The sequence below is a fragment of the Motacilla alba genome, chromosome 4, assembly GCF_015832195.1.
Source record: "Motacilla alba alba isolate MOTALB_02 chromosome 4, Motacilla_alba_V1.0_pri, whole genome shotgun sequence".
NCBI lineage: Eukaryota > Metazoa > Chordata > Aves > Passeriformes > Motacillidae > Motacilla > Motacilla alba.
Genome location: NC_052019.1, coordinates 32,320,384 through 32,331,795, shown reverse-complemented (window position 1 = coordinate 32,331,795; position 11,412 = coordinate 32,320,384). Strand labels below are relative to the sequence as shown.

Below are 11,412 nucleotides of genomic sequence, written 5' to 3'. Positions count from 1 at the left end.
AGTCCTGGGGAGAGAAAAAGTTTATAAAAGAAGTACTTCCCTAAAAATGTCTGGACATTGGTTCAAAAAATTTTCAAGTTTTTATGCACATTACATATTCACAGTATCCAAGGCCTAACGTGAAACACAGTAACTCAAATCACAATGCATACACATTTTAAATCTGAACTTAGATTAGCAATTATATATGAAGAGAATAGCAATTTTGCAGCAAAACCCCAAAATTCTGCTTCTTCTCCCCTCTCTGTCCTATTGTCAGACATGTGTAAGTCAAAATGCTTTTACTTACCAATTCAGACCAAAGCAAAAGATGTGCATAAACTGGGTTAGTGACATTTTATTAAAGTAATTTTTCAGGTTTCATGCTCCCCCCGCCACACATATGTGCAAATTTCTTCTTCTGGCACTAAGCCACAGACCAATTTTGATGTGGAAAACAGCTGTAGGAAAAAGAAACTCAGAAATTATCTTATAAATGGACACATAATACATTACAGTGATGCCTTTAGTAGTCAAATGGTTCATGAACATTATATTTTATGTACTATCACAAATGCACAAAATATGCTTTCCATATGATTGCAAAAACAGCAGCGCTCTGGAGCCAAGTGCATGACTTAATATTATAATAATGAGTCTACTTCAGTGTAGTGGATTTTAATAAGACTTTAATAATATTGGTATGAAGCCAAATTACATAATGTCCCAAAATATGAAACAAAGCTTTTGTAGAGAAAATAAAAGCTCATTGAAGTATAACCACATTAAAAAGAAAAAACCCAAAAAAACCCAAAACAACAAAACAAACAACAACCAATGTTATCTAAACAAAGCCATTAGGCATACTTAATTTTTAAAAATCAAATTAGAGAAAATGAACTCAAATCTATTCCCAGATCTCAAGATAAAATTAAAAAGGATATTATTTTAGGCAACATTTATGAAAATGGAGGCACTATGTCAGCACTGGGAAACAAGCTACCACCACAATTACATCTTTTGGCACAGATATGGATATGGGTTGAATATCTCCGATTTCTCTCAAAGGGCAAAAAATTATTCAGTTACCTTACAGGTGGAGTTCAAGACTGAGCTATGTTGGATTATCCAGGAACAGCTTAGACCAATAAAATTATTTTCTTTTACATATGAAAACAAACTCAGTGTAAAAGTCCCAGAAGTAAAGCACCAAATTATTTACTCCCTCAAGCCCCTTCAATTCTGGAGTCTTGGGGAAAACAAGAATTTGAAATCACCTGTAAAGCCCACTCAGGCATGGACAATTCTCAGACCAGCTTCCTCTCTCAAGCCTCCCTAAGTATGGCAATGTCAGATAGCAATTAAAAGAAAAATCAGCATTTCATTTGTTGGGTAACCAGCAAAATGACACAAATTCCTAAAGCTGTAAAACCTTTTAAATATTAGTGTTATGCTAGTTGGAAGATTAGCATTTGCACGGATAACATTTTTTGTTCTTTATTAGGATCAACTATGAAGATCCACATATCCAACAGAGAGATCAACATCTATTAGCATATTCCACCGTACTCCTGGTTACAAGTACTGCTGTTGAACTGAGGCTAAATCTATGCTGACAGCCCACCAGAGCATGTGGTGATGAATACAGGAAGAATCAGAACAGTTTTCTTTACTTATATTGTTTCATCTACATGTCTCCATTTTTTAGGCAGTTTTGATAAAGGCATAAAAAAATTTAAAGTACATTTAGATTCCACATGGCAAGATGAAGTGAGCAGGACATTTTATGCCTTGGATTTCTTATAAGTCTACTTTAGCTACAGAAACCATTAAAAAGTTGCAAGTAACTTCAAGATGAAAGGTATTAGCAGCTTTTTAGAAAAGGATAATCACACTCTTCTAAAGACTTAATGAGACATAATTCACAGAAGCTTTTGACTTGGTCTGCTGTTAATTGAATCAAAGTCAATGATGATCTTGTTACACTTTGGCTTGAATTCCCTAAAAAAAAAAAAAAAAAAAAAAGGCAGATATTAGTTAGTGAGTAGTTAAAACATTTTGCTTGCTTTAGTTCCAGCTAAGTTTTTGAAGGAGTAAGAAAATCCCAAAAAACACATCCTTGGATTCTTGTAGTTTTCTTCTCTATGGGAGCCAATTATAGTGCACCACACTGAGAGAAACCTGGACAAGAAAGACTAAGACAAAAAGACACATGGGGTGGGTTACCCTGTACATTCTTCAGCTATTGGAATTTATAAATTACCCAGGAGTCAAAGGACTTTTACAACTTCGCTGCAGGTGGTGGCATAATGTTACCAATGATTTTTGTCCATATATATTAATATTTCAAATATTTTTAATATCTATTCAAAGATCTAGGTACATATATAGGTGTCCAGAAAAAATATTTAAATCTTCTGTATATGTATGCATATAAAAAAAGATATTTGGAATACATTTTGATAATATTGATATTTTGATCAATTTTTTCCTGCCTAGTTTTAGAAAAACACTTTCAAGCTTTGTGTCAGCATAATAGAATATTTTTTGTGGAAGAGGAATAGATCACATTATGCCATACTGGGTAAAACCCAAACTAGTTAAGAGGGAATAATTTAAAAATTGTAACTTTAGAAGTCTAAAATTAATACTGCTGCAAAATGTTTTCTTTTATTATCATTACAGCATCTGCTGCAGCAATTAGCAAGGAAGGTATACAGGGACTGAGCATATATTTTCCAGTCTACCAGTAAACAAAAGATTATGCAAATAGTGTGGATTTAGAGCCTAATTAAGCTCTGCAGTTCAGTTCAAGAGATTCATTAAGTACCACCTACATCCTCAGCAATCGATACAAGGATAAGTAACAGTCAACGCAGGAAGAACACGCTGCTGACCACAGAAACTCTGAATGCTTTGTTCTGAATAGTAATCTGAAATGCAAGAAACATTTCTCACCCTGGAGAAGTTACAAGATTTGACTTGCAAGAGAATGATTTATGCTTCTTAGTCAAATAGTCTTAGTAGACAGGAAATACACCGAAGGACTAAAACTGAATTTCAAGTACTGCTGTGTTTTTCCATGGATGTTTCTTAGCCCAGTAGGTATCTTTCATCCTAAAATTTCATCTGTCAGAATTGTTATGTTTGCAAATTTTTCAGTCTTTATATTAATACTGTAAAACTTTTTAGAGTTGCAAAGCCTCCCTGACTACATAATTAGCCTCACCCACAGCATGCTGCTCCCATCAAACTCGCTGTTGAACAGATTGTCTTTAGGTATCTCTGTCAGTGTCTTTAAAATCCCACTCTTGAAACATTTCTCAGGCTATCATTATTTTAAGGCAAATATTCCAAGTTTTATCCTTTTCTCATCTAAAAGCTGACCAAAGAAGATGAACAGCTGTAAGTACCAAGAATTATTTAAGGGCGGCTTATTTGACACCTTCCCAAACTGATGGCAACAAGATACTGAAGTTTCAATAAGGATGGAGCAATCCACAAAAACAACAATGAAAAATCAGTTGGTTGTTTCAGTCCAACTCATATGATCACAGGATAATTCAGGTTACATGTGACTTCAGGAGATCATTGAGCCCTACCTCCTGTCCGAAGCAGGGTCAAGGAAGACTCTCCCAAGTACAATGTAACAAATAACCACCCCCTTGGTGACTTCACTCCCATTCCAGGAACAAAATAAGTCATAGACCATTTTCTCATACAAACGTTTCAAAATTGAACTCTAACCATACACAAGACAAAAGAATGGTGCAACAGTTCTTCTACAGAGCAAGCCATCTACAAACACTACAGAGGAATAAAATGCTACATGACTGAAAGAAGAAAAACATTAAAACATTTGCCCTAAAGTTGGTCTCTTTCACATCCCCCTTTTTTCCCATTCCAGAGTAAAAATAAAGTTAATTCTCTCACCTATATATAATACCTGCCAAATCAAACATCCGCCGTGCAGCTGTCATTTCTGTAGTGTCATGATACTTGTCAGACATGAAAATAACTTCCTTTATGCCTAAAGAAGTCACACAGAAAAATGTTAGAATTACACTGAAAAAAAATAGTAATGTGTGGTGCACAAAATCAGAAGAGGCAGCATTTATCCACATGGTCTACAACTCCTTGGTACACCTCTACTCACAAATGTATGCTGTGTAAAATTGCTGAATGATCTTTGCCTAAATCACTTAGGTAGGAGAGAAATATAAAGGCTTCAAAAGAGAATTCACAAGCATTTCATAGCTGATCAACACCTTCCTGTGTTTGCCAGACAATATGAATATCAATACACTGCAATTTAGTGCTGACCTAAGTACATAAGGAAAAGGATGAGTGACTACATTGAGAACAAGCAGCCAATCTACCTTGAAGACCATTTGATTTTGATTCTGTAAGAGAATTGTATGAAGCACAAATGCAGAATACTATCTTTCCCTCTTCACACCTCTTGATTTCAAACCATACTGAACCAAAATAAAGAAGCCTTCTGTTTGCTGCTTTCTTCCTATATCCCTGTGACCATTAGTAGTAAGAGACACTCCCCACAACAGCAGCCCATGCTGGGACTACATGACTTTACTCAGTGAGCAAAATACACGCTACTTTAAGCAGACATTTTTACAGAACTGAAGCCTACTGACTAATCTCAAACAAGGAGACACATTTAGGCCAGCACACTTGCTGCAGTGGCACAGATTTATAATAATTGTAATGAAAGACATAATTAAAGTAGGATCATAGAAATCTTATGACATTTATGAGCAAAGATATTTTAAAATCTTCAAATATCTACTATGCATCACATTCAAATTAAAATTTCATGTATATACTCCCAACAGACCTTTTGTCATGCAGAAGTTTATTTCTTTCTGCCCTACTCTATTCAATGTGCCAGAGCACAGTAAAATTGACAGTAATTATATGCAAAGCCTGTGTTGTTCTTTGGCAGCTCCTGGTCTAAGAAGTTACAAACCTAAATTAGAAGCACGTTTAGAATCACAGTAGATGCAATTAGCACTGGAAAAATTTGGCACCATTCAGATGCAAAAAACCCCCACAAGTTGCATCTTATGAGGTTGACAGTGCAATTAATTTAGATCTAACATCAGCAATTTAACATCAAATACATCTATTAGAAGATGCCAATGAGTAGGCAGCACTGCAACCCTGAAAAAGCAAGCTGGCACTAGTGCTTACCTGCCTGGATGATGAGCTTTGCACATTCATTACATGGAAATAAAGCAACATACATGCTGCAGCCTTTCACATCAGCTGAGTTTTTGTTCATGATGGCATTCAATTCCGCGTGGCACACTGATTAAACAAGGGATGAAACAATTCATAATATCGATCATTAAAATAAATTGGTCAAACTAAAAGTGTTGCAATATAACCGCTTGCATTATTTTCAAAGGCAAATAGCTTGCACAGCTTATCATAAAGGGCAGGGAAAGAAATAAAAACAGAAATACCACGATCAATGAAGGTCAATTGTTGTGACCAGGCTGCTGATTAGTAATGATATCATTAAGCGCATTAGCACTGCCATTTGCTAACACCTATAGAAGGCAACAAAGCCGTAGGCTGTGGGCCAAGCCATTGCAACCACCCTTAGTGAAGCAATATCTCACAGCTTCACAACTCTCTGGAGTATCTAACTGCCAGTATAAAACAGCTCATTTATGTGTTTACACGCACAGATAGGAAGAGTCTTATGGTCGTACCAGTGCACTGTGTGCTCTTAAAGGCAGCAGAATCGCCAAGTAAAACCAAGCAGCTCTGTCCTCTGGGCCTCAGAAAGGCTCAGCACTGCTGCAGCATTCTCCCACCCCCAGAATACACAAGACACACTCGGCCATAAAAACATCCAGCCTCAATATTAGAGTGACTTTACTGCTCATTAAAAGGTTCCAGATTTCATAAGCAGGAAAACAAAGTCCTGTATTTCTCCATGGATTTGAGATAGGCCAGGTAGCAATGGACCATCCTGCCTTACTCCACCATAACACAACAGCTCTTTCAGGAGACGGCACCAGTGTTTATAATGAGTATAGAGCAGATTATCTAAGTGTTACCAACACAGCTGAGAAGAGCGCAGTTTCTGTGCTGTCCACAATCAAGCTCTGAAAAAAACATTAGGATCTCTACGAGAACTTCCTGTTTACTCCTAGGAATAACAGCAAGTTGCATAATTTATATACCTACCTACTAAGAAACTGCCTGCTGCCCTGACTTCAACAGGTGTTGAAGAAGTGTGGTGCGGGTCTGAGATAATTTAGGGCCCTGCATGTGCAGACAACGTTAAGAGGTTTTCCACTGCTTGTTTTGAAGAACAGATTTTTTTAAAAAGTCATTTTCTTCTCTCTTGTGCCCATGTGAAAACTAAAATAGACTGAGTTTCACAGCACAACTTCATAGCAAACTTGCTGCTATATGCTGACCTCTGTGTGAATGATCTCACCACACAAATAACTGAGAGCAGTACCTTCAACACGAAGGAATCATTGCTGAATGGAAATGTTTTCCATATGGACTAAATGTCTACATGGAATTTTCTATACAACAGCTAATGCACTACAAATTTACAGCCTAACTTACAGCACACAAACTTTCCCATGCAAGCAAGTCACAAAGGACCAACCACTAGCAAAAGAAAGCTCACTATTGGCTTCTACCACACCCATGTAATGCTGTCCACATACCTTCTCATAACCAGTAAAGCCAGAAACCAACACAGAAACCAGGAAATTGAAAAAGAAAAAAAAACAACCAAGAGCCAAGAACCATCACATTAAGGCTTCCTTCATTATTTTTACTGTTTCTATTGCAACTGTTATTGGGTCACACTGTATTTTAAATATATGCCATCAAGTATATGAGAGATGCAGTTATATGAACCTATACATTTAGAAAATCCAGAAAATATGTTGAACTTCAAGTACATTACTAAGCTGCACCAATCTCATAAAGCTCTAATAAATAGTCAGAGAATTATTTTTCTGGGGCTATGGAGGATTGAGTAAAAGAGTGACATAATTTCCACAACTAGAAGTAGGGGTTATGTCAACAGGACAGAAACATCATTTTTAAGTTTCTCTGAACAATATATTTGTGTTTTAGGCAGCAGTTTAAAATATAGAAGGCATCCAGAAAGAAGGATGTTTTCAAAGGCTCCCAAAACTAAAAAAGAAACAAAACTAATGCCTTTAGTAAATATTTTTCCTTCACTAAAGCTCAGAAATCTTCAGTTGTAAAACCAGACAAGTTTCATTATTAGTACTGCAACAAGTTTCCTTCCTGCACTAATGAGAGGAAAAAGATTCTTTTGGCAGACCTCTACAAACTTTCAACAACAAACCTCTTCCCAAGCGAAAACAAGATCAGGCCAAGAATAACTTAAAGAAGATAATCAGTTGGAGCAATGGAAAACCATACATCTTGCCTCCTGACCATCTTCCAACAATCTGAAGTTAAGAAAAGTTACAACTATCCCATGTGGACAGAAGACGCAGAGACGGCAATAAGAAACAGACAAATCATTCCAAGACAAAAAGTACTTAAGTCTACAACAAACCCAGCAAGTTTTCATTTCATATTGAAAATTAAGTACATTTTTCATGTGCCTAATCAAGTATTTCTTACTGAACTTACTGCAGAAACTACTACAGGACCAGAACCTTGCACTGACTCCAGAAGTTATGATTTTCCATCCAGTATTACTTTTTCGGTCTACTGGGCTAATAAATACCAAACTGTTTTGTCTCAGTTACTGTGAGTTGAAGGTATATTCTGGAAACTATCATTCCACATGTCTTTGTTTTATACATCTCCCTAGACATGTGCTACTTATAAAGGGTTATTATGCCAGATGGCTCTCAAGAAGATGCTGGCATCAGACAAGTATTTTTAGGCTTTGTACCATCACTCTTAATTCCCTCTTACTCATAATCACCTCTCTGGCAAATAGGCATTGACCAGGTAGGATAGGTCTATTACCCCAGATTTTTCTCACAGGCCTCCTTTTTTGAGAGACAGAAAACAAACCCAGAAGTCCAAAATCCTTCTTGTTAATCTAGTTTATTTTTGGGGTGTTATGAAGTTTTCTAAGCTGTCAAGAACTCCTGCTAATAGTCACAAATGGTTCTCTCTGAGATAGTAAGAAGCTAACTTAACCTTTCACAGGTGCACAGTATTCAGAACTCTGAAAACTGTATCTTTAGGCAGACTGGTAAAACTAAGAATTTTTACAAAACCGTATGAGGGGCTCGAGAGCTTTGGTTTTTAAAAAAAGAATATTCACATGTAGCCAACATAGTATCAAGTCCACAACGATGGTTTCCATTCTGGAGAAGTAGCTTGAAAAGTATTCTCAAAAGGCTTCATTAGCTGAAGAAATAACCATGCAACGAGAAGTTAAGTGTGTGCTCTGACATTCCTACCAGCTGCTACTAGGTTCATGAGAGGGGAAAAAAAAAGGGAAAAAGCCAATGAATGACTGCTTCATTACTGGTAGTATTAATTGCTAGTGTTTCTATCTCTTCTCATTGCATGCTGGTTTTGTTGCATAGCTGAGGTAGCACTCATCCTTAAGCTCACCTGTATAAAAGAGACCCCTGCTTACCCTACAAATGGTAACTTTTCAGGATTGAACACTTAACACGAGCATGGTCCCAGTGGGTTGCAGAGTCAGAAGTACTCTTCCCACATTCTAAATATGTTCTGACTAGCAATTTCATCAGAACCACAAGACTAGTCAAGGTGCTTAATACTGTTCAAAGGCTGACATGCTTGATGAAGAGCATGCTAGGGACCACCGTAACTTTAAAGACCTTTTAAAGAAGCAATCAGAGGAAAGGCTAGGGAGAATAACTTTTTAGTGCTATTAATTACTAATTGAGCCAGACTAAGAATTTTGTTATCTTTTACTTGCTGGAACTCTGACACTGAGCACAGCAAGAATCACAGAAGGTATTAAAACATTAATTTAAGGAATGGAGTCTGGAGTGACAACCGCTGGGGGCAGTGGTTGATGGATCTGGAATTTGTAGAATGACATCTATTTTTCTCAACCTTTTTGAAAGCATGGGGATGGCTGCTGCTCACTTCATTAAAGGCAGGCAGGACACTGATGCTGGGCTCTTCCTCTGCCCTTTCTGCTGTTCTCTCTCTCTCTCTCCTTCTATGCTGAAGAAGAAGCTGCTGTCAGGGCAGAGGTCAGGGCACAGAGGCAAGGATAATAGCAGCAGTTTTGTTGGGAGGCCTAGCCTCCTCAAATTGCAGTAAGAAAAACAGAACCCCAGCCTCACGGCTTTCTTCCACAAGAACTGGGAAATCAAGATGGGAACCACTCAGCCCATTTATGTACATCACAAAACTTGCTGGGTCAGACCAGAGAAGCACCTCTCAAAATGTGAGCAGCATTAGCTAACCCACCCTATTTCACAGTTTCTCGCATCCTGCTCCAAGCTGGTTCTACTCCTAGGAGAACACACAGGTGTTTCTTAGCAGGCAAGCAGAACAAGAGGAATTGTTGTTTCTAAGTCTCCAAACTTTCTACAGGTTTGATGTATGACACCAGAATTGGACAAAAATCCATGCAGGACGAGAGTGAGTGGCTGTAAGCGGAGACCATCTCCTATAGATCCCCTTCCCAGCTGAAGCCTCATCTTTGCACTGCCAATTGGAGAGCATCACACTTCTTCAGAGTGCCTTATCAAATTTTGTGCTGTCAAAATAACAGCTTCTACAAAACTAACATTTGCCTGAATATTGTTGAGTGTTCATTTCTCTGAAAAATTGACAAAAAGCTCATAATCCTAACACAAGGAAATGCTGATAACAGTTTGTTTCATTTTACACAGCAGGTACTGTTCAATTAGAGCATACTTTTTGCCACAGCACATATTTTATCATATTTGAACCTGTATAAATATTTGCAAGCATACTTACTCAATATTTTCTGAATTGCTCAGAGGTTTCTAAATTTGCCAATCATTTTAATTTAAAACCCTTAATTAGAGACTGGTTGTCAAATGGATGTTCTTAGATTACAGTGGAGACAGAGGGCATAACAGGAGTACAGCAACTAGATTTAGTGGGAAGATTTGCATTAATAGTACAAAAATGTAGTATTTTAAGTGACTGGTGAGAGGAAACTGAACATCAACAAATCCTCAGATCCATCTAACAGAAACAGAGGGCACACTTTTGACTCAGAAAAAACAGAATTTTGCCTAATTACTAAGAAGCTTCTGCACATAGTACTGAACACAATGCTTCAGGAAGAGCTTTTAATCTTAGTAAAACTGGCCTTCCACTTCTCTCATGTGCACAGACACATCCCTGCTGCTGTTACTGACTGGCAGCCTGGAGCCAGTTCCAACACAACGATGACATCTTGATTTTGTGCTGCGAAAAATGGCACTCTGCAGAACACTCTGTGCTTTCTGATACAACAAGGCTATACTATTCAAACACTCACCACAGCTAGAACGAAGAGCCTCCATCCACTTCAAGAGTCTCATAAGGAATGCACAGTACCAATACATGTGATCCACGTCACTATTCCTGCAATATCCCAATGCCTTGCAAATGTCTGCATCCTCTAAGGAAAGGTTAACACTAGCTACCACATTTTGATGCCTTCTCTCAGTAGTAGCTCAGGTTACACCTGAATTTCTTAATCAAGCACAACACTGCCCCTAACAGTGAGCTGAGCAGAACCCACACTTGAGGGTGTGAGATAGATACATACAGTATATTGCAGCAGACACAGGTAACCAAGACCAAGGTAACCAAGGTAAATTTCAAACCAACAAGTTTCAAGATACAGCAAAATTCAAGAGTGACAGGACTTGTTTAACCTCACAACAGAAGTTCAAAAGGTAACTGTTGTCAGTAAGTGCACAGGGAAGAAGGAAGGGTTACCCACAAGAAAAGCTAAAAGAACATTGCTGGCACATGGCAAGGACCTAAAAACTAACCACAGAAAAATTTAGGGTAGAAATTGGAAGATTTTTAGCCATGAAACAGTAAATCTGATCAGAGCTGTAGGGTCAATGCATCCATCAGTTCTTCTGTAGCTCAATAAATTTATTATAGGATCACCTAACACCCTTCTGCAAAGCTTGCCTCCGGGTCCAACCCTCTACTATGTCTATGCTGCTAAACACAGACAGGGCCAGGCACTGACCCCGGCCCTGAGGCCAACTGGCACAGACTAGCTCGTGATCATCTTAGGGCTCCATCAGCAACACACTGCCCTCAGGCCTCAGTTTCCTCAAGCTCCAGAGTCCCGTGACACCACAGTTATTTTGTATGTCTCAGTTCAAAGTGCATAAAGAAGTGAGAAGACTTTTATGCAGCCCACCAGAGAGGGATTTTCAGAGCATGAAACAGAGTATGTGTTGAATATCTGCC

At 38.0% G+C, this 11,412-nt stretch overlaps 1 protein-coding gene across 7 annotated transcripts in view; it reads right to left on the bottom strand.

Moving 5' to 3' along the window:
- Positions 1-651: 651 nt before the first annotated feature.
- DCTD (dCMP deaminase) overlaps positions 652-11,412 on the bottom strand; it is a 56,207-nt gene continuing 45,446 nt past the window's right edge. For 6 of the 7 annotated variants that reach the window (XM_038134310.1, XM_038134307.1, XM_038134308.1 and 3 more), the window contains 3 exons: positions 5,191-5,307; positions 3,913-4,009; positions 652-1,980 (listed from right to left, as the gene is read on the bottom strand). In XM_038134310.1, the coding sequence (XP_037990238.1) occupies positions 1,902-1,980; positions 3,913-4,009; positions 5,191-5,307 (293 nt within the window). In that variant the 3' untranslated portion in view covers positions 652-1,901. The remainder of the gene's footprint in view (positions 1,981-3,912; positions 4,010-5,190; positions 5,308-11,412) is intronic. The other variant, XM_038134309.1, reaches the window with a different exon arrangement.